We start from the raw sequence: 23,715 nt of genomic DNA, 5'->3' as shown, positions 1-23,715 counted from the left end.
AAGTGAGACCTCTATTCCACTAACCTTTTTTACCCACGTTTCTTAACATTTCTTAAAATTCATGCTTCCTGTATATGGGACTCCTAATGGCGGACTGAGGGAGTATTGTTTAAAGTGTTTAGTTGGAGAGAGAAAAGGTGGGTGAGAGTATTAAAATAAAGAGATAAATAAAGATGAATATTTTAATAGGAGTGAGAAAAAGTTGTTGGGTGTATTAATTGGAGAGAAAGTTTCCAAAAAAGGAAATGTGTTATCTTAGTTGGGACAAACTAAAAAAAAACGTGTTATCTTAAACGGGACGGAGGAACGTATTTACTGTGTATCTACGAAAAATAGTCTTGTTTTTCTCTTTATATGTTCATTAATATCAATCTATCTATTTATGATAAATTTATTTCTCTAGTTGGATATATCTGATCATTTTCCACTAAATATACCTCAACCATTTTTTCTCTATACTTACTTTAACATTTTTGCTTTAAAACATACTAAAACTATTTTTCTTGGTAGAAAGAAGCTAGTATAGTATAAGAAAATTAAAACTATAAAGTACTATAATTATATCACAAAAGATACAAATACATAAATTTTGATAAAAATAAGTAAAATGAGTAGAAGAGTTGGAACTATTTGAAAGAAAAATTAAAACATTTGTATTTAGATTTTTTTTTCTTAATTGTAAACAATATATACATAACATCTGTATTTAGTTATATCCATCAACAATATTGGGAGATAGATAATTTATTTTGCTAGTGTCGATCATAATGAAAATTATTTCGTTAAAAATTAATATTCTTATTATTAAAAGCAACTTTGTAAAAGTGGCTGCTATTATGATTTAAAATGAATATTCTTTGCATAAAAACGATTATTCTTATAAACAAAAGTCACGATATGTCTCAAATAAAAAGTGATTTATCTGTCATTAAAATGATTTTTGTAATAGGAGTAATATTTATTATTGTTAGTGTTATTTTAAATATTTTTTAGTATTGCTTTTACTCCACTTTTTAGTATCCGATTCACTCAAGAATTACTTTCATTTTTTATTTTTATTTTTTGGTAATTACGAAGGGTATCCAATGGCGGACCAGTGACTATTCCCCGCGCTGATTTGTAGGCACCTCAATGGATGGAATAGCTGGCAGTGGGACAGCTGGCCCAAGATTTAAAGCTGCTCCATACCCAAAGGCAGGGATCGATTCCCTCTGACCATTTGATTAAGGATGGACGAGTCTCATGTCACTTGACCACATCCCTTGGGTTTACTTTCATTTTCTTAATCACACATTTAATTGCTAGATTCGTTTCTTCATTGTTATTTTACTTTGCAAAAGCACATACAAAAAAGCTACAAAGAATTATTTTAATTACGTCTAGTTTCCTTAATTAATTAAATCACTTCCCATCTCCAATACTCAATCCGAGCATCTTGTCAACTTACTCCAAGACCAAGCTAGAATATAAAACACTGTTTTAAAAAAAAAAAAAAGAAATTGGAACCAAAAAAGAATTCATAACATAACAATTATTGAAATGGAATTAATTACTCAATTAATATTCATGCAAAGGAAACCTCCGAGCTTCCCTTCTTCTTCGAAAACATCCCTCCAATGAAAGGGATGAGCGCCTTCTTTTTCTTCTTCTTGAGAGAGGGATGTCTCTGGAACATTCCCTGCTGCGGCGGCGGCGGCAGCGCCACTTGAGCCACCAGAGGAGGATTCGCGAAGGTCACGCATCTCCTCCTCTGGAACTCGACGTCGTTGCTTGACTCTTTCTTCAAGCTTTGGAGCTCCATCTTGGTCTGATGGAGCTCCTGTTGCAGGGAGGAGAGGTACTGAGCCATGTGCTCCCTCTCCTCCCGCGCCTTTTCCAGGCGTTGCTTTGTCTCCTCCAATTCCGAGGCTTCGCCCGCCTCTGCTTCCTGCAGCTGCACGGCTAATAATAACTACTATAGCATTTTATTTTCCGCGGGAAATAAAAAATTTGCCTCTAAATACACGAACTTTTGTTGCTTTATTTTTGTCATAAATTGCTTTAATGGTTGATGACATTAATTTTTTTCAAAAATTGAAAGTTAGTGTATTTGCAGGGACAAGTTTTAGTTCATGCCTGTTGTGACAAAATAGAGCAATTGTGTAATCGAGATAAACAGAAAACGTAAAGAAGACCCAGAATTTATGTGGTTCACTACGTCCACGGGCGGAAACGAAGAACAGATTTTATTTAGCGTGTTTTCAGATTGTGGCTACAGAATTCAGATTGAATATCAGATCACAGAATTATGTGCTCTACTTCCAAGTAGAAAACTTAATCCTATACAGATTCAAGGCATACTAACATTGCCAAAATTTCAAAATTGAATAAAAATATGTGTAGCTTTGGTGCAATTGATTTTTATGCATCATAGTAATATTTCGTTTTATGACAAGTAAATGTAAATGGTACAAAGATAAATAATCGAGATTGGTTTTTAATTATTCTTTAGTCTTGAATCATTTGCTCTTTCGATGTAAATATTTTATTAATTACCTATTGAATTTCAAGTATTAATTAGTTCCTATTAAATGAAAAGAATACACTGAAAATTATTGCTTAATGCCATTTTTCATAAGGAGAAAAGATGACACACCTCTTTGAGCTTGCTAGCATAAACTTCACTAGCAAGAACTCTCTCTCCGAACAACATCACCGCCTCTTTAACCGACCGGAACGGGGCGCTCGTGTCGATCTCCGCCTTGTTCGCCGTCGCCACTCCGCCGCCTTCCATCCTAAACTCAACCACTTGATTGTAACAATTGACAAAATTAAACAAAAAAAAAATTAAAATAGAAAGACTATTATTTTGGTGATTTTGTTGGAGGTGTGTGTGTGATTTAATTTGTTGGTGCATGTAATGAGTGGGGAGTATTTTGTTAAGTAGGAAGAGGTTCGTTTCTTCGCGTCCACTTCACTAGAGATGTGGTTGCTGCTGCATATGTATTTTGATTGAGCATCAAGTTATATGGGCTTCCTTTTCACTACTTTTTTGTGTTATATAATTGGATATACTATATATGATATGCTCATTAATTCATACATGTTTGATGTTCAATCCAATAAGTTAATTGTCTAGCAAAATACTCAAAATCCGAATATTCGATCCCAATCAAACTGAAATTTAAAATTTAGTTTGGATCTATTCCGGTCTCGTTTCAATTCGGATTGCTTTTGACGAAATTCATTTCTTTCGGTTCAAATATCTTTAATAATATGAAAAAAGACTATGATCAGCGCGAGGAATAATCACTAGGCCCGCCGGTGGATACCCTTTGGTGATTTTTTTTATAAAAAAAAGCTCCTTCAAAGTGATTTCAGATTAAATTATGCATGTATGTATGTATTCATTTACATGGTCTCAAAGTAAGAAAAGGTAGATTTTAAACAAGGATGTGTAAAAAGAGAAGCAAAAACTATTCTTTTGATTGATTGAAATTATGCTCCAAGACTATTTGTTACACATGGGGATTGAAGATCCAAAGCCTCCAACTAGAATATGTATGAACAAGCTATGGAAGTCAGCACAGTCGTCAACAGAATCGACACGAAGTTTACTGCATTGTTGTCGAGTATGCTAAGACCCGAGATCCTCTTCACCGTTGGCCCGGCTTTGCTCACAACCTGCAATTTCAAGACCAAACAACTTTCAAAGTTTACGCGAATTTCTTCAATAGTCTTGTTTTTTTCCATTTTAAGTCGTCCAAAAAAATTTGTACCTTCATTTTTTCAAGTTTTTACTAATAATATCACTTTTCACTACTATACCGATTTTGCATTAAAATTCATGTCGTCCACACTCGAATTAAGATGTAAAATATCACCTTCTTTCGGACACTGCAGAAGCCACTGTATTGGAGGGTTGCTCCGAGTAAAGAATCGATAACGCTTCCGCACAGTCCAGAAAGAGCAGAAACCGGTATCAACAATAGCTGCTTCATGGCTACATCGAAAGTGCAGTTGGTAGTCGTAAATCCTAGGATAACCATCGTAAGTCCAAGCACGGTGCCTGCAGCTGCTGCAGCAACGAGTCCTGCCCTCGTCACACCACCATTAGTGCCCTTCTGAACCGGCTGGATTAATGAAAAATAACGGTAAGACAGTAGATATGCACGAGAAGTGAAATAATGATAGTAGTGCGCGTGCATCCACCTTGAAGTTTGTGATAAGGCTGGCTGGTCATCACTGAGAACCCCGAGCTCGGACGACCATGTGTCTCCGTTGGAGCAACAGTAGTGACCAAGAATACCACCTGCTAGATATGTCATAAGACGCGATTCTTTCGAATTTAGGCAAAAGTCCTGAGTTCCCACCTGCGTCCAAGCAATCAGGACTAAAACCGTTGCTATACCACTATTCGAGAGAACTTGTATCCTGTGAAGCGAAGACAAATTAACGTCGTTAGTCGTATTGAAATCACCTAGAAGGCCCTTTACAAACACCTGATGAACTTTACAGAATACTATTTCCAGAAAAAATATACCAATTGCGTTGGCCACCCTCCTTAAAATCTGCATCGACTTTCTTCTTTTTGTCTTCTCCGACTTTGGTTAGCATCGATGAAGTAACAAAAAAGACAAGTAACAGAGCACCAAACCTAAAATGATGCAAATACAATAAAAACGAGAAAAAAATTAGGCAAGCACAGACATGTCAAACATGTTCCGAGTTTAAAGGAGAAGAGATGCGGATACCTGTAATTGACGGCTATATGAATTGTCATAACAGCAAAACCAGAAAGAGCGCCAGAAAAGTCGAGGGACTTCTTTCGGTAGGATCTGATGGAAATTGCAGCTGAAAGAAGTGCTGCAACCAATGGTTGGACTAAATTTCTTTCCATTTTCGACTTGTACAGCTTTGGACCGGGCTAAGAATGAAAATGAAAATTCTGAATTAGTGAAGCACCGTAATTCTATTCAACGAGTTGGAAGTTGGATAGACAGAACTGCTATTAGAACATTTGTCAAATACAGCGAGAACGCAACCAAATAAGAGTGGCAGAGTTAAAGAGAAAATGGAACTCGAAAAAACTAGTTTCCATTTCATGGTCAGCAATGCCATCAACCCTTTAAAACGACGCCCAAGCCATTCTTTGCCATCAATTATTTGAGCAAAGGGGCGTCTCATCCCATCACACACTATTCTAACATAAAATACAGATACTTGAATCTTATAAACACATTGAATCAATCTCATAGCAATTTTCTTCAAATCATTCTGGTGAAACAACCGGCTAACTACACTGTATAATCTGAAGAGCATGAACTCATAACACATAAAACAATGACAAACTACACAATATAACCATATAGGGGACATTTAAACACCCCCTCCGCCCCAAAAACTATAGCAAAACTACTATATTCGGTGCCCGCGAAGCTATAACACTTTCCTTCTTACAACACAACTTATCCACCAAAAAAACCATACTTTTTCTATATAGTAGAAACTAGGATATTATGAAAACCATGTTGTGAGTTACATCAAGAAACAGACGAAATGGCATTCCCTCTAAAGATGGAACTACAGAAGAAATCAATTAAGTGTAACATGTTATCCAACACAAAGAAACTGTACGGACATTGAAAAGAATCACATAATCTCTAAACATTTCTGATATTTCCACAAATTCAGCAACATTCAAGGAATTAAAAAAATTCCCACAGAGCCCCAATTTTAGCTTGTCGTTCTAAACAAAACTACTGCTCACTCACTTGCTTAATCCTCTATCGTTTGAGGAGGGCTTTCTTCACACAAACATTCAACAAAACAAAAAAATGAATAAAGATTGAATTTTTACCTCGGAAACTCGTGAGAGTAGTGTAAATGAAGTTATGAATGAAGTTTCAATTCAGTTTTCGGCGGTTTTGAATGGAGATTGAATTGAATTTATTAGCCTAAAGGAGTAGTGCAGTTTGCTATGTGTATCTGCCACTTGTGACTTATTTAGATTATAATTTCTAATTATTAATAATACTATGTCAAAATTAAATTAAATTAAAATTTTAGAATCAGAAAAATTCGAAATAACTAAAAATATATAAAACGTAATAAATCAAGACCGAATTTATAAGTTTTTTTTAAAAAAAAAAAACAAAAATATTTGTTAGTATGATTTTAACTAAAAAGGGATTTAAATTTCCATCTCATTTTTCAAGAACGTGCAAAAATATAACATGATAATTGATAAATCACTATAAAATCAGTCATTACAACCAACCAATTAAGTAGCAGTAGTAGTAACTAAAAACATTGAACTTTTTTTATTGCTTTAATTTTTTAACACCTCAAATATCTTAAAATGGTCGATGTACTAAACGGCGTAGTTTAGTACATTAGTTTGATGAAAATTTATAAACATGTGAAAATTAAGAACAATTAAAAGTTTATGCATTTGAAGGAAGAGAAAAACCAGATCTTTCCATGTAAATGTTATGGTTAATGAAAGTATTAATTCCTATATAATGATATGCCTAATATTAGCAGTACAAATCCTATAGCAGAATGCTGCATCATAGTTCAATGACTCAAGTCCTTTTGATTTTAACCAAAATGTGAAGAAATAATAAACAAATGATGATATTTTGAATCCATGTCAAATGTGGTGGTTGCAGGCCATATTTTCAGGATGGAATAAGGTTCCGTTTCTCTCGAATCCGAAAGGCAGGCTGCGACGTCTACTGAGAGCCAACGTCGTGTTGATAGCCTTAACCGGTGAAGACGACGAATAACCATACAGGGGCAGTGAACAATGCACATTTTGAAAAGATGTTGGTGGAATAGGCCATTCTTCTTTTCTGTCTGATATCTGCAAGACTTTGATGAGACGACTTATGTAGACGTGCGATGAGCACCTCTTCCACGACTTGTTCGATTCAGCAGCAACTCTGGTATGCTGAATCATTAAGAGGTGCTAATAAGCTTCTTGGGCTGATTTAACCACATTTGAAGGACAAACAGCTCCAAGAGTTACTTTTGAGCTGATTTTCCTAGCCTCTTCGTGTGGTGTCGGGCGGATATCTGCTCAAAGAGGCATTTAAGCATGTGATGAGACGAACCAACGGTGAAGTACACTCACGGCCTCGCTTTTTTATGGCTACAACATCAAAAACAAGACATGTACACTAAACTTAAGCATTGATTGTTTCATACACTTCAATGACAGAAACAAATTTCATCTGGTTGAATAAGGACTTAAAATTTGCCTTTTAAGCTTGCAGCAAATTGTCTGCAACAAAATGTAGTAATAAGAAAAGTAAAACATGACTACAAAATGAAAGAAATTCCCACAAAACATCATCTAAAAAAGATACTCCATATTCATAAACCAAATGAAAATAGTTCTACACCAAAGCTAAAAAGAGTTACAAAAAAAATCATATCATTTCATTTTTCCAAAGTACATTCCTCAGTAGTTCAGATAAAGCAAAATAGAGATTCTTCAACTGCCAAAAACAAGCAAGAAAAGACAGTAAAGAAACAAAGGTAAGAAAAAGTTTGGTACACAAGAAAGCAACAAGAAGATGAGTAGGATCCAATCAGTCTTCCCTCAAACAAACTTCAATCAAAGAATCACATTGGTAAGCTTTGAGCTTTCATAGCCACGCACCAGACCGTATTTTCCGAGGAATCGAGGCATAACTAACCGCACCACCACATCCATCAAGAATCTGCAGAAAAGGAGAGCAATTAGCATCATAAACAAACTCTCTGATTTCTCATAATTTCAATCATAATGTCACTTTTTTGTCTTTTACCATTGTTGGAATCTCATCTTTGCCCCCAAATGCAACAGAGCTCATTGCAGCTCAAGTATGACTCAAACACAAACTTCCAAATTTATGCACAAGAGAAAGAAATGGAAGCATATGATGGGACAAAAACTATAGCCCAAGTGAAAGACAGCACCTTTTTGTTGTTTAGTACCTTTAAATTAATTTGATGATTGTAATAAGAAAAAGGAATGATGCATAAGGCAGCCGACTGCACAATGAATAGTCCCACATTTGTGCTTACCTACTACACAATGAATAGTCCCACATTAGAGATGAGATTTTGAGAAAAAAAGGGCTCAACAGAAAGGAAGAGAGGATTGATTAGGGAAGATAAAGAAGTGCATTTTCTTGTTTGGGAAATGAGCTTTGTTCAATTTAAAGCAAAGGGGGGCAAGGAAAGCGATTATTGTTGTCCTTTTTACTTGGGGAAGTTGAGGGAATCAGGTTCTTCTTCACGCAATTAAAACGACTCGTTTTGCTCTATCTCTTTCTTTCACACACACATGCACACTCGCAGCTCTAACTCTCACTGTCTCAGAAAAGTAGAGAACAGCGAAGAAAGTTAAAATCTTGCGCCTTTTTTGCTTTAACTTAGCTTGATTCAGAATGCCATTGTGGAAAATCTGAAAGAAATTGAAGAAAATGGCAACTGGGCTTAAGCAAGAAGTTACAAGAAAAAACAGAAAGAAATCTTCTAACACGGCAAAATCTTAGTAATTCTATAACACTAAAATGATCTGCAGAATTTTTCTTTAGAAAAGACAACATCATTTCGATCAACAGAGACATTCATGCTGTTTGACATACAAGAAGAGGATAGACAAAAACATTGTGTATAATGCACTGCAGTGTTTTCTTACAACTTCCCATAACAAAAATGGACAAAAGACAAGGTTCAAGACTTGGGTGATGATGATGTCCATACAAAAATATGGTACTATAACAGAAAATTATTGCAGTAACAAGTAGTGGAATTTCACTACAAATATGATGTGTGTGTCAACACATCCAAGATGCAGATCTCTTGATATGAGGCTTCATCTGCTTGTCCTCTTCAAGTGATATCATTCCCAAATGGGAAGGATCCTCCAGCATCATTTTCGCCACCAAATAGCCCGCGATCGACCACGTCTGGTACTTGCGCGCCTGCTTCCCCATGTAACGCCCCAGCTTCCCGTCATAGTACTCCGGCCAGTGGTCCTTCGACAGACGCGCCTCCACAAGCTCGATGGCCCGTCTCGCTAGCTGGGGGCGCCCGGACTTGATGCACGCCGCTGTCAGGAGCCATAGAAGGACTGCACAACACATCCAACACAAAATGTGCAAATAATGTAAAGTAGTTATAAGTTCAATATAATGAATTTTGCTTCAAAGATCAAATTTTTATTTCAATATAATGAATTTTGCTTCAAAGATCACATTTTTATTTCAATATAATGAATTTTGCTTCAAATATCAAATTTTTATTTCAATATAATGAATTTTGCTTCAAAGATCAAATTTTATTTCAATATAATGAATTTTGGTTCAAAGATCAAATTTTTATTTCTACTAGAAATCTTTAATCAACACTTAATCGAAAGGAGACAGCAAGTTACCTGGCCAAGAGCCTCCATTGTGGTAACTCCAGCTAGTGTTCTTCGGATCGCAGCCTGTTACGATTCTCCATTCGTGGGTTTCCATGGACGGGTAGCATATCTTCAACGGCATCTCCCCAACGAGCTCGTCCCAACGTGATTCAATGAGGTCCATTATAGCTGAAGCTTGCTCGGGAGTTGCCAGGGATGACAAAATGGCCACGCAGTTTCCCAAGCAGAACCAACGGAAATCCATCCTCGCGGGGCTCACATTCCCGATGAAGTAGCCTCCACGAGTTGGCATGAAATCAAACACCCAATCCGGGAGGGAATCGGGCATCACATTGAACTTGTTCACTGCAGTGTGCGAATACTCCTCGGTCTTGTAACGGTAGATGTCGTTGAGCTGCTTGATGTCCAGCCAGAAGTAGCTTCTCATGTGATAGCTAAGCGCGTGGAGGCGCTTAACCACTCTATCGGAGAAATCTTTGCCTTCCTCGTCGTTCTTAAGTAGATGCAAAGCACACCTCAAGGCCATGAAGAATAACGCCTGTATCTCTATCGGATACCCATAAACACCCTGAAAGATGGAAAATCAGATACACGTTCGACTAAAAAATGATGAAAATCAGAAAGAGTGACGAAACTCACCATCCGACGATCAATCATACTACATCCATCAGCACACAAAAGGGTTGGGAAAGTATCATAGCCTTCAGACAGGCATAAGGCCAGAATTAACTTGATGCCTCTTTGGAATTCAGGCATCTCGGCCAAAGTGTTGTCACCGGTGGACTTTGTATACGCCCGTAGCAGAATGATCCACCAAAAACCAGAATCAACCGGAGCCACTCTACCAATAGCACATTCGCCAAAATCAGCAATGATCGTCTCGTTGTTCCTCACGGGATCATGAAGTACCTTGAAACTCGCGGGCATCACCCCAGCCCCTAGAGTGAAATTGTCCACCTTCTTCTCCCATGATTGGAGGCGCAACGTTTTCAGAAGAAAGTTCTTGACGATTTCAGGTTCGCCGTTCATCAAGAAGGCTAGAGCACTAGGAACAAAGTCCCTCACAAACACCTGTGGTCACCAAGCAAAATTTAAGCCTTTACAATTACAACAAAATATTAAGAAAATATCGAAAGTCCCAAACAACATAGCACAAGAATGACACCTCCAAATCTTTAAAAATAAACGATATACGTGAATCCTTTTATCCATCACAAGCAATTAAGCAGAAGCTCTTCATATAGAACAAAGAAGTTTGCAAAGAAGAAGCCTAAAATAGTTATAAGTCTCAAAATTCAGACACATATAGTTATAAGCCTCAAATCTGTGAAAAGTTCCAAGACAACAAGTATTTTGAAATTCAGACAATGATCAAACATTAAAAAAACAAATCATCCATCATAAATCATGCTAATCATAGGCCAGGGGAAAATAAACAAGCCTTTCTCATATTGAGACATAACATAAGTAATATCTAAGCATATAAAGCATCAACCTGATCATAATTCAGCTCTTCAGTCGAATTATCCAAGGCGGCTAAAGTCCCCACAGGCTGCTCCCGGAAGTGGACTATAGACCGCTGCAAGGCCTCCCACGCCTCAGCCACAATCGGATGCGTCTCCATACAATAGAACGACCTAGGAGTGCTCACACCAGACCTCCCCGGGGAATGGATGCTCCCGAAGTTGTCAAAGACACGAGACGAGTTCTCACTGTTCTTGTAGAACTGGCGGGGCGGGGATGAGATCGAGAGCTCACTGATCGACCTCTCGTCAAACGACCTCTTCCTCTCTATGTTCACAGCCTTCGGCCTCTCCAACAATCTGGACAAATCCGACTCCCCAATCTCAAAAATCGAGGAGCTCGATTCGTTATGCTTCCCGTTCCCATTCCCATCAACAACCGGAGACATCTTGCAACAAAATCCCCAATTATCTCCTCAAAGATGTGAAAAGATCTGCAGTTAGTGAGAAATGAAAGCCTCAGAACCTCAATATTTATAAAATCCCAATCCCTAATCACATAAAGGTAGAGTAGAGTCAAAGAATGCTTTTTTAATTTTATTTTGAAATCTTTACAACAGCAATAAGCAACACTACTACATCACACCTCACAAGCAAAGCAACAAAGAAAAGTCAACTCTCTCAGATTTTGAAACAACCAATAATTCCCCTAAAATTAATGTTAATTATCAACGCTAATGACGTGAAAAGCATGGATCACACTCTAAAACCTTTTGAATTAAGGGTTTATTATATTCCCCACGCCTGCAGCAAAACACACGAGAATGAATGATAAAATAAAAAAGCAATCTTGATATAGCATTTCACTTTTCAACCTAACAACTCCACCAAATTAACAATAAAAATATCAGGAAAATTGACAGGAGGAAGAGGAGAAGGAGCTAACCTTGTAGGGGTGGGCGAGAAATTGAAAATAGAAGGAAAATAAAAAAAAAAAAATTGGAAAAGAGAGAAAATGGTTGAAGCTGAATGAGAAGAGTGAAGAGTGAAGACAAAGACTTTGTGTTGAACGTAGGCGGGGACGACTTTACCGGAATATCCGGTTGCAAATTTGGTGTGACTTGATAAGCCGGTAAAGATCCCACCTAACCGAAAGAGACAGGTGACCGCCACGTCGGATTTCATGGGAACTTCCGAAGCCCTGGATTGGGGAAAATCTAGACAGCGGCTTTGTCGGTAATTTGGAAATCAATAAATAAAATTAAATAATTAATTTAATATATTCCACATTGGATTTAGCGATGCTGCTCTGGATTCTGGATGGAAGCTGTCACGGTAAGATCGATGACATGTGGCTTTGGATTATTAGGTTATCCAAAAGCTACACCTCATTTCTTACACCTTTTGCAATTCCTACAATCTCATATTAGAATTTAATTGATTTTTTTTTTATTTTTTAAATTGTCAAGCAATTTGGAAAATTAAAATAAATGAGCTTATAAAAATGACAAGTTACTTTAATGGTGAGAGATATAGAGATTGTGATGGTTTTATGTTGTACTTATCTTATGAGAAAATAAATTATTACTTTTATTAATGAATTGAAATTTCAATTTTCGAAGAAAAGGAAAGGGCGTGCAGTTCGGTCTAAAGCTCCGCAACGCAGAAGTCAATTTGTGCGTGATGTCCGAATCCTATCCAGGTCTGGTCTCCCACCCTCTACCTGCCCTAAACCCCATGTCGAAAGGTTTTGATCCCTTATTGTGGCTAATAGTACAACATGGGATGTTGTTCCATACATAAGTACTCCCTCCGTCCCACTTAAGATGACACGTTTTCCTTTTTAGTTTGTCCCAACTAAGATGACACATTTCCTTTTTTGGTAACTTTCTCTCTCCCAATTAATACACTCAACCATTTTTTTCCCACTCCTATTAAAATATCCTTCTTTCTTTATCTCTCTACTTTAATACTTACACTCACCTTCTTTCTCTTCAATTAAATACTTTAACCAATAATTCTTAAAATCTTGTGCCGGCTAAGCAATGTGTAATCTTAGTCGGGACGGAGGGAGTATAATTTTATTTTAAAATTATATTATTAAAAAATATTAATTTTTTTATTACTTTCTCCGTTCTACAATAACATGCATTCTTTCATTTTTTTTAAAACTATTTTCTGTCTAATAATGTAGGACTCATAATTACTAATAATACTTTATTTATTTTTCTCTCTATCTTTTTTATTTTATTAAATTTGCATTAAAATTTGTATAGAACCTAAAATATATATGGAGAAAGTCCAAATAGTTGAATGTGTATATACATTTAGGACAGCTCCCTGCCACATGTTGAACCCCCAACACCTACCTGCAAACACAGAGGGCCGGATTAGACCTCTCACCAAATTTTAATATGGTGAATTATATGTTGGCATTTAATGTGGTTGGTAATTTAATTATTACACGTTTAAAATAATCTGAAAATTGACATTGATTTTGTAAAATGCAAAATGCAAAGGGTTTCACTTTTTGGGCTTGGGCCTCAAAATGTAAAATGCAATGAGATCGCTCAAACAAGTTTATCTTTAGAAACACAACAATACCTTCCATTTTCTACTTATCTAGTTCAACATCAAGCCTAATTTCTAAATCTTAGCCCACCAAATTAAAAAAATATTTAGCTCGTTATCATATTCATCCACATTCAAAATTTATGAAAATTATATATAAAAAAAAACAATCATACTGTATTATACAGAAAATTATATTTTATAAATATAAATATATAATTCTAAATCAAATGTAGAAAGATGGAGTATAATGCCATCCACAACCTGGCTCGGATTCAGGCTCCAAATCCCCTCCACGTCATCATTCCCCTAAATTTGAGTCTCAGGCCACAAATCCTCTAACCCTACAGGCCCCATTACAGGCCACAACTATTTAATAGCGCTATCCATAACTACAACATATGTTACTCGTAAAATAGAATACGTTGAACAATTAAAACCGGGAAAATTCATTATTGAGTCGAAAAAAGAAAATTACAAATCCTAGATAAAAAAATTACAAACCTAGAAAAAAAAATATAAGCCCTAGAAAATAAAAATTACAAATTCTAAAAAAAATATTAAAATAATTTAAAGAATAGAAATAGAGAAATTGGTGGAAGAATTTTAAAGAAATGAGGTAAAAATAGGCAAAAATAAAAAATATAAGAAAATATTAAAATTAGGGGTTTGCAGTCCAGCCCGGGCACACCTAACGCCGGGACGTGACGGCCCAAGTCGCAACATCTTCACCTCCAACGCGCGAAGCCGCCGGCCGGGCTGCACTTTGGTCCCGGCCCGCAGCTTTATTTATGCCCTATTTTTTTTTATTAGATTTACATATTATTAATATCTCTATATTCAAATTCCGACCGTTAGGCCTCAACTCTCTCTCTCTCTCTCTCAGCAGCGCTCTCTCTTCTGCTACTTCGTTGTGACACCCAAATTCCTGCTAATTTTTTCACGATTTTTACTGTTTCCAATTCAACTTTTGCACTCAAATAACTGCTAATTTTCTCCACCCTTGCGATGGGGAAACGCATATCCCCCAAGAAAGCTTCCGGCCGCGAAAAAAAATGGGACAAGATTTTCAACGCTCTGGTCAAATTGACCCAAAATCTGCAGGGCGAGAGGCAGAGTCTCGCAGAAAGAGTTCAATTTTTGCGCGAATATATTTATAAGGTAACAAATCTCATCGAATGGGCGAAATAGGGTTTTTTTTGTATGAATTGCCAGTGAATTGGGGATTTTCCAATTGCAGATGAAAATGGAGCAGAAGGTTAATTCTTCGAAGGCGGAATTCGCTCTCGGTTTGAAGGAACGGGAATCTGTCATTTTTAAGCATAGATATGGTTGGTTTTTCTTGTCCAATAAAGATTTTATCCAGGAATGTTGAAGTAAAGAATATTTTGCATAATTTGGAAGCTGCACTAATGAAATCCAAGATTCAAGAATCAATTTTTTTTATGGCTCTTTTATCAATTTTGTTCTCTGTTGGATATTTTCTCTTACCTGGGATGATTAATTGATGCTAATATGAACTTTATCAAGATTCCCTTAAGAAAAGGGTTCAATTCATCATGAGCTTCCTTTGCCACAATGCTCTAGTAAATTGGGAATTGAAGCAGTTCTCTTGTTTTGGGGATTTTAGCATGTTCATCCAAATCCAAGTGAGAGGGAAATTTCTGCATTTAGGTTGTGATGGAATTTTAGGACTTTTCAATTGGGAGCATACAGTCTAAGTTAGTGTTTGCGTAATGTGTTTGAGAAAGCAAACTAATGTGTTTAAGAAAAGACAAATTCTTCTTCAACATCATGTATTTTATCTCATTCTATCTTATCTTAGTATTGCTTTTTGTGAAATGTAGAGAATGCTGAGAATGATGTGGCTGACTTAAAAGAATGGCTTGACTATCTTGTGCGGAAGTGTTCAGGGCCTACTGTACGTTCTATAATTTTTGCACGCTTGATGGTTTTCCGGTGATAATGTATGAGTATATGCTTTATGTTCGAAATTGTCTTGTAATTTTCAGGACGCATCAATTGATATTAGATGTGAAAGCTCGCGAAACAAGGCACTTCACGAAGAGGTGAGGAAGCTGAAAAATGAACTTGAGAGATCTAAAGTGGATAGAAGCTCCGAGATTTCGGCTCTCTTGGCAGAGAAGAATTTCATATGGAACCAGTACAAACAAATGGAGACCAGCCTCACTGAAAAAATAAGAAAGGAGCGCGATGAAGCTAAAAATGCAAATGAAAAGGTTCAGATGCTTGTGAGCAGGGCAGATGAGTTACAAATTTCAAATGAAAGGTTAAAGGCTAATATCGCTACGGTGGAATCTGAATCAAATAAAAAGAATGAGGAGATTGCCAAACTTATGAAGGAAATTGAAACCTTAAAAGCCAGATCAGGGTCCGCTTCAACGTCACTGCGTCCCTGTAGGGCTGGTTCTGCATCATCTTCCGGGAGAGGCAAGAAAAGTAGCACCACTCGTGCAAGCACTATAAAAGTGAAGAAAGAATCAGATTCTTCACAAACCACCGAGAAGGTATGTTGAGGATTAACCTTTTTTGCTGCAAACATATTGAGTTTTGCATAGCATATAAAAATGCAAATGTTATTAGAAATTTGATTGATGATATTGCAAGCATGTCGTTCTTTTGTATCCTGAGTGAGTTCGGATGGTTTCACTATATACCATGTTGTGATGATAATCCTGGTTCCTCTGGCTGAGTATATCAAAGTGAATAAGGTTTCATGCTCTTCTATATTTTAAATCTAATCATATGCCTGAAAATGACTTAATGTTTTGACATCTATTTCCATATCTTCTATCAGTCTATGAGTACAATACTGGGTTTTAGTTTTCTAGTGTTGATGCCATGTGTTCTTATATGGTTTCTGAGATTCTAATTGTGAATGGAACATGAATTAAAAGGAATACTTGATTACTGAAATTATACTATTGTTCAGCCTTCATCTGCACACTTATAACCCGTTTGAACTAAGCATTAATGTTTCCATTGCATACGAAATATTGCTGAGTTCTTGGGCTATTTCATGTTGAAGGTCAATCTCCCTGTTTGATCCTCCTATCTTTTGCACTTCGATCGATGCATTTGAAATTAGAGCACCTACAACGTGTCTCTCTGTATCATAATCTGTCCGAACATGACCACAGTTTTCTACCATAGTGAAGCCTAGCAAAACAGTTTATTCATAACCATAGAATTGAAAACACACCTCTTGGATAAGTAATTGATAGTTAAAATGTGTAACTACATAGTCTATTCTAACACCATAATCTACCATAAGCTGAACAACTTTTGAAGGACTGATATATTAATGTCTCCCAAGTGAATCGGGGTTTTTCCTGATGTACTTTTTGGTCTGTCTTAAAAGTTTGTACGGCCTATTATCTCGCCACATTCAGCCTGTTACATGAACTTGTTTTAATGGAGAATGTTTTGTTTCTTCATGTGGTTTATGCAGGGCAGCAGAAAATTGAAGAGAAAAGCCATTGATGTCATCGAAATCCCCGATACTCCAAAGCTGTTCACTTCTTCCTTTAAAGTCCCCAAATTAAAGAAGTAAATCTCCAAGTAGAGGCTGACCCCCATGGCAGCACCTTCATTACTAGGCTGGGTGTTGCTGTGTTTTTGTATACTTTTGCATGTCTATTCTTGCCAAAAAAAAATTATTTTATGGTAATTATTTATTTTTCATTAGGGTGGCAGTATATTCCACTTGCTTCTTGTGCTAGGGGTGATCAAATTCATTTGTAATTTTCTTGTGTAAAGTTCAGTTCTTGCACTGTTGTAATATATAGGTATTAATATACACTGAGTTTTGAATTACTCTTTCTAATGTGTTATTCTAATTTGAAATATTCATGTTTATCTTCTTAGAACTGTTCAATAAGCTATACCTATAAATAAATAAATAAATAAAATAGAGTAGGATACTTGATAATAAATGAAAACTTGGTTTTGTATCTAGCTACCTAACTTTCTCATTAGTACTTAACTTTCAACATCTATAACGAGCAGTATTTATGAAATGGTTATTCTTAAAAATATATCTCCAATTTCAATTAAATGATGAATTAATTTTGTAAAACTTAAACTTGACCATGACACTGAAATTATCCAACCCGAACACAACACGAAATTATAGTGGTGTATGAATACAACATGGGCACGAGACGAACATGATGTGAAGTTTCGTGTCGACGCATTAAGACCGAACACTACAGAATGAAGTGATGTGTCCTATCTCTAAATCCTCCTCTATTTCTATGTCTTAATTGAGTTATTTTTGCTTGAGGAAAAAATTCTAAAAGTGGGAGGATCCAACAACTAATTTCTTGGAATTTGTCACTTGTTTAACTCAAATGAAATAGTGTGATGCCTATATATGTTTATTTTTCCATATCTTCTGCAAATTATAGTTAAAGGTATACCTATTAGGATTTATTTGATTTATTTACTTGGAATATCATTTTGTATCTCAATATATTAGTAGTATAATAGCAGTAGTAGTGGTATTTAATATCTCTCCCTCTATTATTTTCTAGTCTTAAATATTTCCTTCAATTAAATTAGTGCTCCATTAAAATTTTTGCAGTCCAACAAATTTTCGTATTTTACTCATTAACCAACATAGGTTGGGAACTTATTGGAGTACTAATTTAGTTGGTAAAAATATGGTCACATCTTGTTGGAATATAAGAAATAGAGCACTAATTTAATTCCGGATTATTAAAGATTCTCAAAATGTTTCAAAGTAATAAAACTCGACTTATTTAATGATTTTAGTTGCTGGATTCGCCCATTTTGATAATTTTGCCTTGAGATCATAGTTTTACAAAATTGATCAAACATTTTCCAAACCAAAAACATTCACGCAAATGGAAAATAAAATTCTTTAATGTTTTACTCAAATGGGAAATAAGTTTTCAATTAATAATCGTGCACCCATATATATATATACGTACACAAAATGAACACATTTATTCAATACAAACCCGAAATAGGATTAACCAGTTTTTAATAAAAAAAAAATTATGCATTTCCAATTAGAGTTTGATTATTGATTTAGTGCCAATTATTAGAGTTGTGATTATGATTGAGATTTGTAATTGAATTTGATGTATGAAAAAAAAACATCTCACATTCCTGGTGGGTGGCATGCATGCATGCCCACTTACCTTTTTTTGTTTTTAGTATCTATGAAATTCTTTTCACTATCATTAAGTTGTCCCCTTCACATTAATTTCCTAACAAACCTTTAGGTAGTTGTCATTTGTCTTGAAAAGTTGTACTCATGACCTATTAAATTGTTACCTGTTTGGGTATTTTTGTTACATGTTATATTCAAACCATTGTCATATTTGAAAATATAATACTATTAAAATTTAAATTGAAATTCATATTTGATAGAGTTCGAATTTCATATGAGTTAAATTTATAATGTGACAATACGAGTCACAAATCGATTTGTATAATAATAGAGTAATTTTGTTACGATAGGACCTAATTGAAAATATAATACTCCTTCCATCTCATGCTACTCCCACTTTTCATTTTTGGTCATAAATTAGAGCATCCACAATTATGGACAAGCATTCGCCCTAGCCGCCGGCTAGCGGCTAGGGTGGGCGGCTAGTTCACTATTGCAAGCGTCTTATGGTATGGACGAGCGTGAAGTGGACGAGAGGTCGGGCATGGACTAATCGGCTAACAGATCGCTGGCCGCCTATTGCGCGGAGAGCGATTGTCTAGCCGATTTTGTTTTTTTTTATTATTTATAATCTATATTTACAACTCATTGCACTTCATTTTTTTAATATTTGATAAACACCAACAATTAAAATGAAAAAATCGTATTCGTAAATTTATTTGCTGGGCTAGGGCAGTGGCTACTGGCTAGGCTGTGGGAAGGACATGATGATGTGGCCGGAGGAGTTTTTGGCTAGACTATTGCTAGTCCAGAGACCAGAGCTATTGTGGATGCTTTTAATGATCGAGTAATTAGTGTAGTTAAATTAGTAAGAAAATACTTAATTAACTCTAACATTTAATTAAATACCGTAATTCTTACTTAAAATAGAAATAGTATAAATAATTTGTGACATACCGAAAAAGAGACAGATGTAGTGTGTAATTATATAGTATCTTAAAAATCTTGATGCAATACTAAATTTTACTCCCTCCGTCCCGGCTAAGATGACACATTGCTTAGCCGTCACGAGATTTTAAGAGTTATTGGTTAAAGTGTTTAATTGGAGAGAGAGAAGGTGGGGTAAGTATTAAAGTAGAGAGATAAAGAAAGATTGATGTTTTAATGGGAGTGAGAAAAAGTGGTTGAGTGTATTAATTGGAGAGAGAAAGTTACTAAAAAAGGAAATGTGTCATCTTAGTTTGGACAAACTAAAAAGGAAAACGTGTCATCTTAAGCGGGACGGGGGGAGTAATATTTTATTTTACTAGGGCTAGCTGTCCAAAAAAATGCAGGTGGATCCTTCACTATCGAAGTTGAAAGTTAAGTGCTAAGAAAGTTAGGTTCGGACAAATCCACGTTTTCCATTTAACATCACCTTATAAAATCCTATATATGAAAATCTTAACAACTTCAAAAAAAAGGGTTTAATTAACTAATCCTACCAAAAAAAAAAAAAAATGGCTGAAATGAAAATTTCTCCTTGTGAGCAAGCAGAAGCAGGCTCTTTCCACCAAAACTTCATGAGAGATGAAGAGGAGAGGCCTAAGGTGGCACACGACCAGTTCAGCGACGAGATTCCGGTGATATCGTTCGCTGGGATCGAGAAGGGGGAGGACGCGTGGAGGCGGATCGTGGCTGCGAGTGAGGAGTGGGGAATTTTTCAGTTGGTTGATCATGGTGTGGATTTGAGTGTGGTTGAAAGGATGAGGAGTTTAGCTCTTGACTTCTTTGCTTTGCCTTCCAAAGAGAAGCTTAGGTTTGATATGTCCGGTGGCAAGAAAGGTGGCTTCATCGTCTCGAGCCACCTTCAGGTACTGCTTTATTTTGTTTTGAATATTATTTTCGGAAACGAATCCTATGTAGAGTTGAATTAGTAGTTGATCGGGCGATGAAGCACGGTTTGGTTAGTAGGTCGTTGGTTCTCTAACACTAATACTGATGTCATTTTTAGTAAATAGTTCGGAGTTTTGAATCCATCACAGGGTTAATGGGGAATCATTGTCGATCATTTTATGGTTAATAGACATTTAAATCAAAAGGTTTAGTCAAATTTTGGTCGATCCCATATAGTTTGTAAATAAAAATATTAAAATTATGAAATTTTAATTATTGTTTTTTCAATTGTCCCATCAGTTTTTATAACGACATCTTTGATGATGTTATTTATTTTAACGAAACAATGTCATTTCGAGCATCAAAAAAGGATGTCATTTTGTATAAAGATGAGACAATTGAAAAAATAAATTTCGTGACTAAAAATTCCATTTTTAAACTTCATAAGACTGATCAAAATTTGTGAAATATATGACATTTATCCCCCTTTAAATATAATACTAGGTTTCAAGCACAATGGTCTATAATAATGTCTTGCAAAATATAATACAGACTATGTTTCTTAATAATACTAAAGGCGCACATTGAGTGTGTGGTGGTCTAGTGGTATGGTTGTTAATGTCTGAAGTTAAAGGTTTTAAGTTAGCAGTCAGCCGCTCACTATAATGCTACCTTTATAACTATGTGTATTTATCAATAAAAAAAAAGTGTGCATCAATATAAATACGTCGGAAACATTTAATTGCTACTTCCTCTGTTCCACGTTAATAACAAATTACCCGTTCATTAAATAACAAATGCACTATTGGTTGAAGGGAGAAGTCGTACAAGACTGGCGGGAAATGGTAACATATTTTTCGTATCCTGTGGCGGCGCGGGACTACTCAAGATGGCCGGACAAGCCGGACGGGTGGCGGGAGGCGACGGAGGAATACGGCCGGCAGGTGATGGATTTGGGATGCAAATTGCTGGAGATTTTGTCACAAGCAATGGATCTTGAAAAGGATGCACTCTCAAAAGCATGCATTGATATGGATCAGAAAATAGTTGTCAATTTCTACCCAAAATGCCCTCGCCCGGATCTCACATTGGGTTTGAAGCGGCATACGGATCCGGGTTTGATAACTCTACTGCTCCAAGATCAAGTGGGCGGGCTCCAAGCAACCCGGGATGGCGGCAAGACATGGATCACGGTCCGACCCATCCCGGGTGCTTTTGTTGTCAACCTTGGTGACTATGGTCATGTAAGTTTTTTCTTATTCTCTCTCCTCTTTTACTTTTTTGTCCCTAACCACAAATTATCTAAAAGTTGCATAAAGAAATGCATTTCATTTTGATTACTTTCATAAAAGATTACTGCTAGTATGTATCAATATTCGAGAAAATATCATTATTTTGTGAGTTAAGTAAAAAATAATCATCCTAATCGATACGTTTCTTAAAATATTATGCAGTCTTATTTTATGAGTTAAGTACTAAAAAATAAAGACATCCGATAAAAAGGAATATATATTGAACAATGTGACGAAGGGAGTATATATATATGTGTGTGTGTGTGTGTCGAGGGTTTTTGTTGACGGTTGAATTGCACTATATATATAGTACTTGAGCAATGGGAGGTTCAAGAATGCGGATCACCAAGTAGCCGTGAACTCAAAAAGCAGCAGATTATCGATAGCAACATTCTTGAACCCGGCCCCAAACGCGCAGGTTTATCCATTGAAGATCGGAGAAGGTGACAAGGCAGTGATGGAAGAGCCCATCGCGTTCATGGAGATGTACAAGAGGAAGATGAGCAACGATCTTCGCCTCGCTCGACTTAAGAAGCTTCCCAACCAGAATAATTTGCAGGAGGAGTGTTTGGTTGAGGATAATAAGGATAAGTCCTGCAAAAGTCTTCAACAGATTCTTGCTTGACCAATTATCTTTAGTTGCTTTGGTTTGATGTTGTTGAGTTTGTAATGTTGCAAAGATTAGTTATATGTAGTTGTTGCTTTGAACTATAAATTCTTAAACATTCTTTGTAACTTGTCTATGTGAAAATAAACTTGTGTTAGAAAGTTTGAAGCATATAATCCAAAAGGGCAATTTTGTGAATTTTAATGAGAAAAAAATAAGAAGTGTGGTTCATTTCAGAAATCTTCTTAAAGTCGGAACTAATAACCATAACACTTTGCAAATACATTAATATTGCACTAAAGAACATATTAATTCTTCACTCATCGTTGATTCATGAATATCAGTTCCTAACTCAATTATTATCAGCAAACTAACATGATTTTCAATTCTCAGAGTTCTCATTTTAACGGAAGAAACCACTCCCTTTTGACAAAATACATGAAATAAGCAAAATATATATCTAGAAAGGTCATTTTAAGAATTTTAATGAGAAAAAATTAAGAAGGCGGCATCAGTGGTTCATTTCAGAAATCTTCTTAAAGTGAAAACAAATAACCATACCAGTTTGCAAATACATTAACATTTCATTACCAAACGATCAGTTCTTCGCTCATGAAAATCAGTTCCTAACTCATTATTAGCGAACTAACATGATTTTTCAGTTCTCAGAATTCTCATTTTAACAGAGGAAACCACTCCATTCCGACAAAATACATGAAACGAGCAAAATACACCTAAAACAAACTCACACTATTTTCTCCATCCCAACCACAAAATCCTACCAAAACTCAATTCCAAAAACACTAAAATGACCTAAACCAAGACTGAAAAGAGGACTGGTAATGAACCATGACAAGCAACACCCCAACCACCGCCAACAATCCCCACGGCGAGCTTCCCTCCGCCGCCGCCCGCTGCATCGGCGGCGCCCCTCCCAAGGCGTAGCGCCACCAGCTGCGGCGGAGCATCATGAGATTCGCCACCACAACCGTGCCCACCACCGGCACCAAGAACAACCCGAGCCTCAACCCCATTTTGCTCCTCTCAATCCTCTCCTTACAATCCGAATAAGTAGCAAAAAACAACAGCATGATAAACAGCCCAAGAAAAACCACCAGAGGCAGCGGCGGCGCCGCCACCGAGTCCAGTGTTCGGTCTTTCCAGCTCACACTTCTTCTCTCTCGCACAAACCAGCCCATTTTTTTTTCTATTAAATGGTTTTAGTGTAGTTTTTGTGAGTTTGTATATATATATATATATATATATATATATATATATATATATATATATATATATATATATATACTACTCCCTCCGTCCCCGATTAAGAGTCACACTTTGAC

At 36.2% G+C, this 23,715-nt stretch overlaps 5 protein-coding genes and 1 pseudogene across 8 annotated transcripts; 2 read left to right on the top strand and 4 right to left on the bottom strand.

Annotated features, from left to right (window-relative positions):
• Positions 1–1,443: 1,443 nt before the first annotated feature.
• On the bottom strand, positions 1,444–2,906 carry LOC125224377 (WEB family protein At1g75720-like). Of its 2 annotated transcripts, none has more exons than XM_048127772.2 (2): positions 2,636–2,906; positions 1,444–1,927 (listed from the first exon to the last, which is right to left on the bottom strand). In XM_048127772.2, exons 1-2 carry the CDS (start codon positions 2,894–2,896, stop codon positions 1,565–1,567), a joined length of 624 nt encoding a protein of 207 aa, XP_047983729.2. In that variant the 5' UTR covers positions 2,897–2,906; the 3' UTR covers positions 1,444–1,564. The 2 variants fall into 2 exon arrangements, with proteins under 2 accessions (XP_047983729.2, XP_047983728.2); XM_048127771.2 differs by having other exon boundaries at positions 1,444–1,933; positions 2,636–2,902.
• Positions 2,907–3,477: 571 nt separating this feature from the next.
• On the bottom strand, positions 3,478–5,945 carry LOC125224478 (protein PGR-like; annotated as a pseudogene). The gene is made up of 6 exons (XR_016134702.1): positions 5,840–5,945; positions 4,734–4,906; positions 4,523–4,636; positions 4,192–4,413; positions 3,864–4,112; positions 3,478–3,663 (listed from the first exon to the last, which is right to left on the bottom strand). The product of XR_016134702.1 is annotated as a protein PGR-like (transcript).
• A 2,686-nt stretch (positions 5,946–8,631) lies between these two features.
• LOC125223046 (putative alkaline/neutral invertase B) lies at positions 8,632–12,020 on the bottom strand. Of its 2 annotated transcripts, none has more exons than XM_048126003.2 (5): positions 11,813–12,020; positions 10,899–11,360; positions 10,043–10,474; positions 9,413–9,971; positions 8,632–9,109 (listed from the first exon to the last, which is right to left on the bottom strand). In XM_048126003.2, the coding sequence occupies exons 2-5, from the start codon at positions 11,313–11,315 to the stop codon at positions 8,814–8,816; spliced, it is 1,704 nt and encodes a 567-aa protein (XP_047981960.1). In that variant the 5' UTR covers positions 11,316–11,360; positions 11,813–12,020; the 3' UTR covers positions 8,632–8,813. The 2 variants fall into 2 exon arrangements, with proteins under 2 accessions (XP_047981960.1, XP_047981961.1); XM_048126004.2 differs by lacking the exon at positions 11,813–12,020 and adding an exon at positions 11,637–11,737.
• Positions 12,021–14,274: 2,254 nt separating this feature from the next.
• Positions 14,275–17,281, top strand: LOC125219988 (uncharacterized). The gene is made up of 5 exons (XM_048122085.2): positions 14,275–14,598; positions 14,678–14,768; positions 15,285–15,358; positions 15,450–15,965; positions 16,910–17,281. Exons 1-5 carry the CDS (start codon positions 14,446–14,448, stop codon positions 17,009–17,011), a joined length of 936 nt encoding a protein of 311 aa, XP_047978042.1. The 5' UTR covers positions 14,275–14,445; the 3' UTR covers positions 17,012–17,281.
• A 2,787-nt stretch (positions 17,282–20,068) lies between these two features.
• On the top strand, positions 20,069–22,570 carry LOC125219987 (naringenin,2-oxoglutarate 3-dioxygenase-like). The gene is made up of 3 exons (XM_048122084.2): positions 20,069–20,451; positions 21,289–21,717; positions 22,076–22,570. Exons 1-3 carry the CDS (start codon positions 20,098–20,100, stop codon positions 22,388–22,390), a joined length of 1,098 nt encoding a protein of 365 aa, XP_047978041.1. The 5' UTR covers positions 20,069–20,097; the 3' UTR covers positions 22,391–22,570.
• A 366-nt stretch (positions 22,571–22,936) lies between these two features.
• LOC125221491 (uncharacterized) lies at positions 22,937–23,602 on the bottom strand. The gene has a single exon (XM_048123611.2). It carries the CDS (start codon positions 23,569–23,571, stop codon positions 23,176–23,178), a length of 396 nt encoding a protein of 131 aa, XP_047979568.1. The 5' UTR covers positions 23,572–23,602; the 3' UTR covers positions 22,937–23,175.
• Positions 23,603–23,715: the final 113 nt, after the last annotated feature.

The sequence above is a fragment of the Salvia hispanica genome, chromosome 1, assembly GCF_029641045.1.
Source record: "Salvia hispanica isolate PSC_SH4W2 chromosome 1, Shi_PSC_v1, whole genome shotgun sequence".
NCBI classification, from domain to species: domain Eukaryota; kingdom Viridiplantae; phylum Streptophyta; class Magnoliopsida; order Lamiales; family Lamiaceae; genus Salvia; species Salvia hispanica.
This window is presented reverse-complemented; position numbering and strand designations above follow the sequence as displayed.

What these genes read in the sequence shown, in the direction of transcription:
- LOC125224377 (XM_048127771.2), bottom strand. Translation starts at nt 2,896, where the DNA reads ATGCACCAACAAATTAAATCACACACACACCTCCAACAAAATCACCAA. An exon ending in ATGCTAGCAAGCTCAAAGAG is followed by an intron (nt 1,934 to 2,635) that starts GTGTGTCATCTT and finishes TTAGCCGTGCAG; the next exon opens with CTGCAGGAAGCAGAGGCGGG.
- LOC125223046 (XM_048126003.2), bottom strand. Translation starts at nt 11,315, where the DNA reads ATGTCTCCGGTTGTTGATGGGAATGGGAACGGGAAGCATAACGAATCG. An exon ending in AAGAGCTGAATTATGATCAG is followed by an intron (nt 10,475 to 10,898) that starts GTTGATGCTTTA and finishes TGGTGACCACAG; the next exon opens with GTGTTTGTGAGGGACTTTGT. An exon ending in CAATGGAGGCTCTTGGCCAG is followed by an intron (nt 9,110 to 9,412) that starts GTAACTTGCTGT and finishes TGTGTTGTGCAG; the next exon opens with TCCTTCTATGGCTCCTGACA.
- LOC125219988 (XM_048122085.2), top strand. Translation starts at nt 14,446, where the DNA reads ATGGGGAAACGCATATCCCCCAAGAAAGCTTCCGGCCGCGAAAAAAAA. An exon ending in GGAAGTGTTCAGGGCCTACT is followed by an intron (nt 15,359 to 15,449) that starts GTACGTTCTATA and finishes TGTAATTTTCAG; the next exon opens with GACGCATCAATTGATATTAG. An exon ending in CTTCACAAACCACCGAGAAG is followed by an intron (nt 15,966 to 16,909) that starts GTATGTTGAGGA and finishes TGGTTTATGCAG; the next exon opens with GGCAGCAGAAAATTGAAGAG.
- LOC125219987 (XM_048122084.2), top strand. Translation starts at nt 20,098, where the DNA reads ATGGCTGAAATGAAAATTTCTCCTTGTGAGCAAGCAGAAGCAGGCTCT. An exon ending in TCGTCTCGAGCCACCTTCAG is followed by an intron (nt 20,452 to 21,288) that starts GTACTGCTTTAT and finishes TATTGGTTGAAG; the next exon opens with GGAGAAGTCGTACAAGACTG. An exon ending in ACCTTGGTGACTATGGTCAT is followed by an intron (nt 21,718 to 22,075) that starts GTAAGTTTTTTC and finishes CTATATATATAG; the next exon opens with TACTTGAGCAATGGGAGGTT.
- LOC125221491 (XM_048123611.2), bottom strand. Translation starts at nt 23,571, where the DNA reads ATGGGCTGGTTTGTGCGAGAGAGAAGAAGTGTGAGCTGGAAAGACCGA.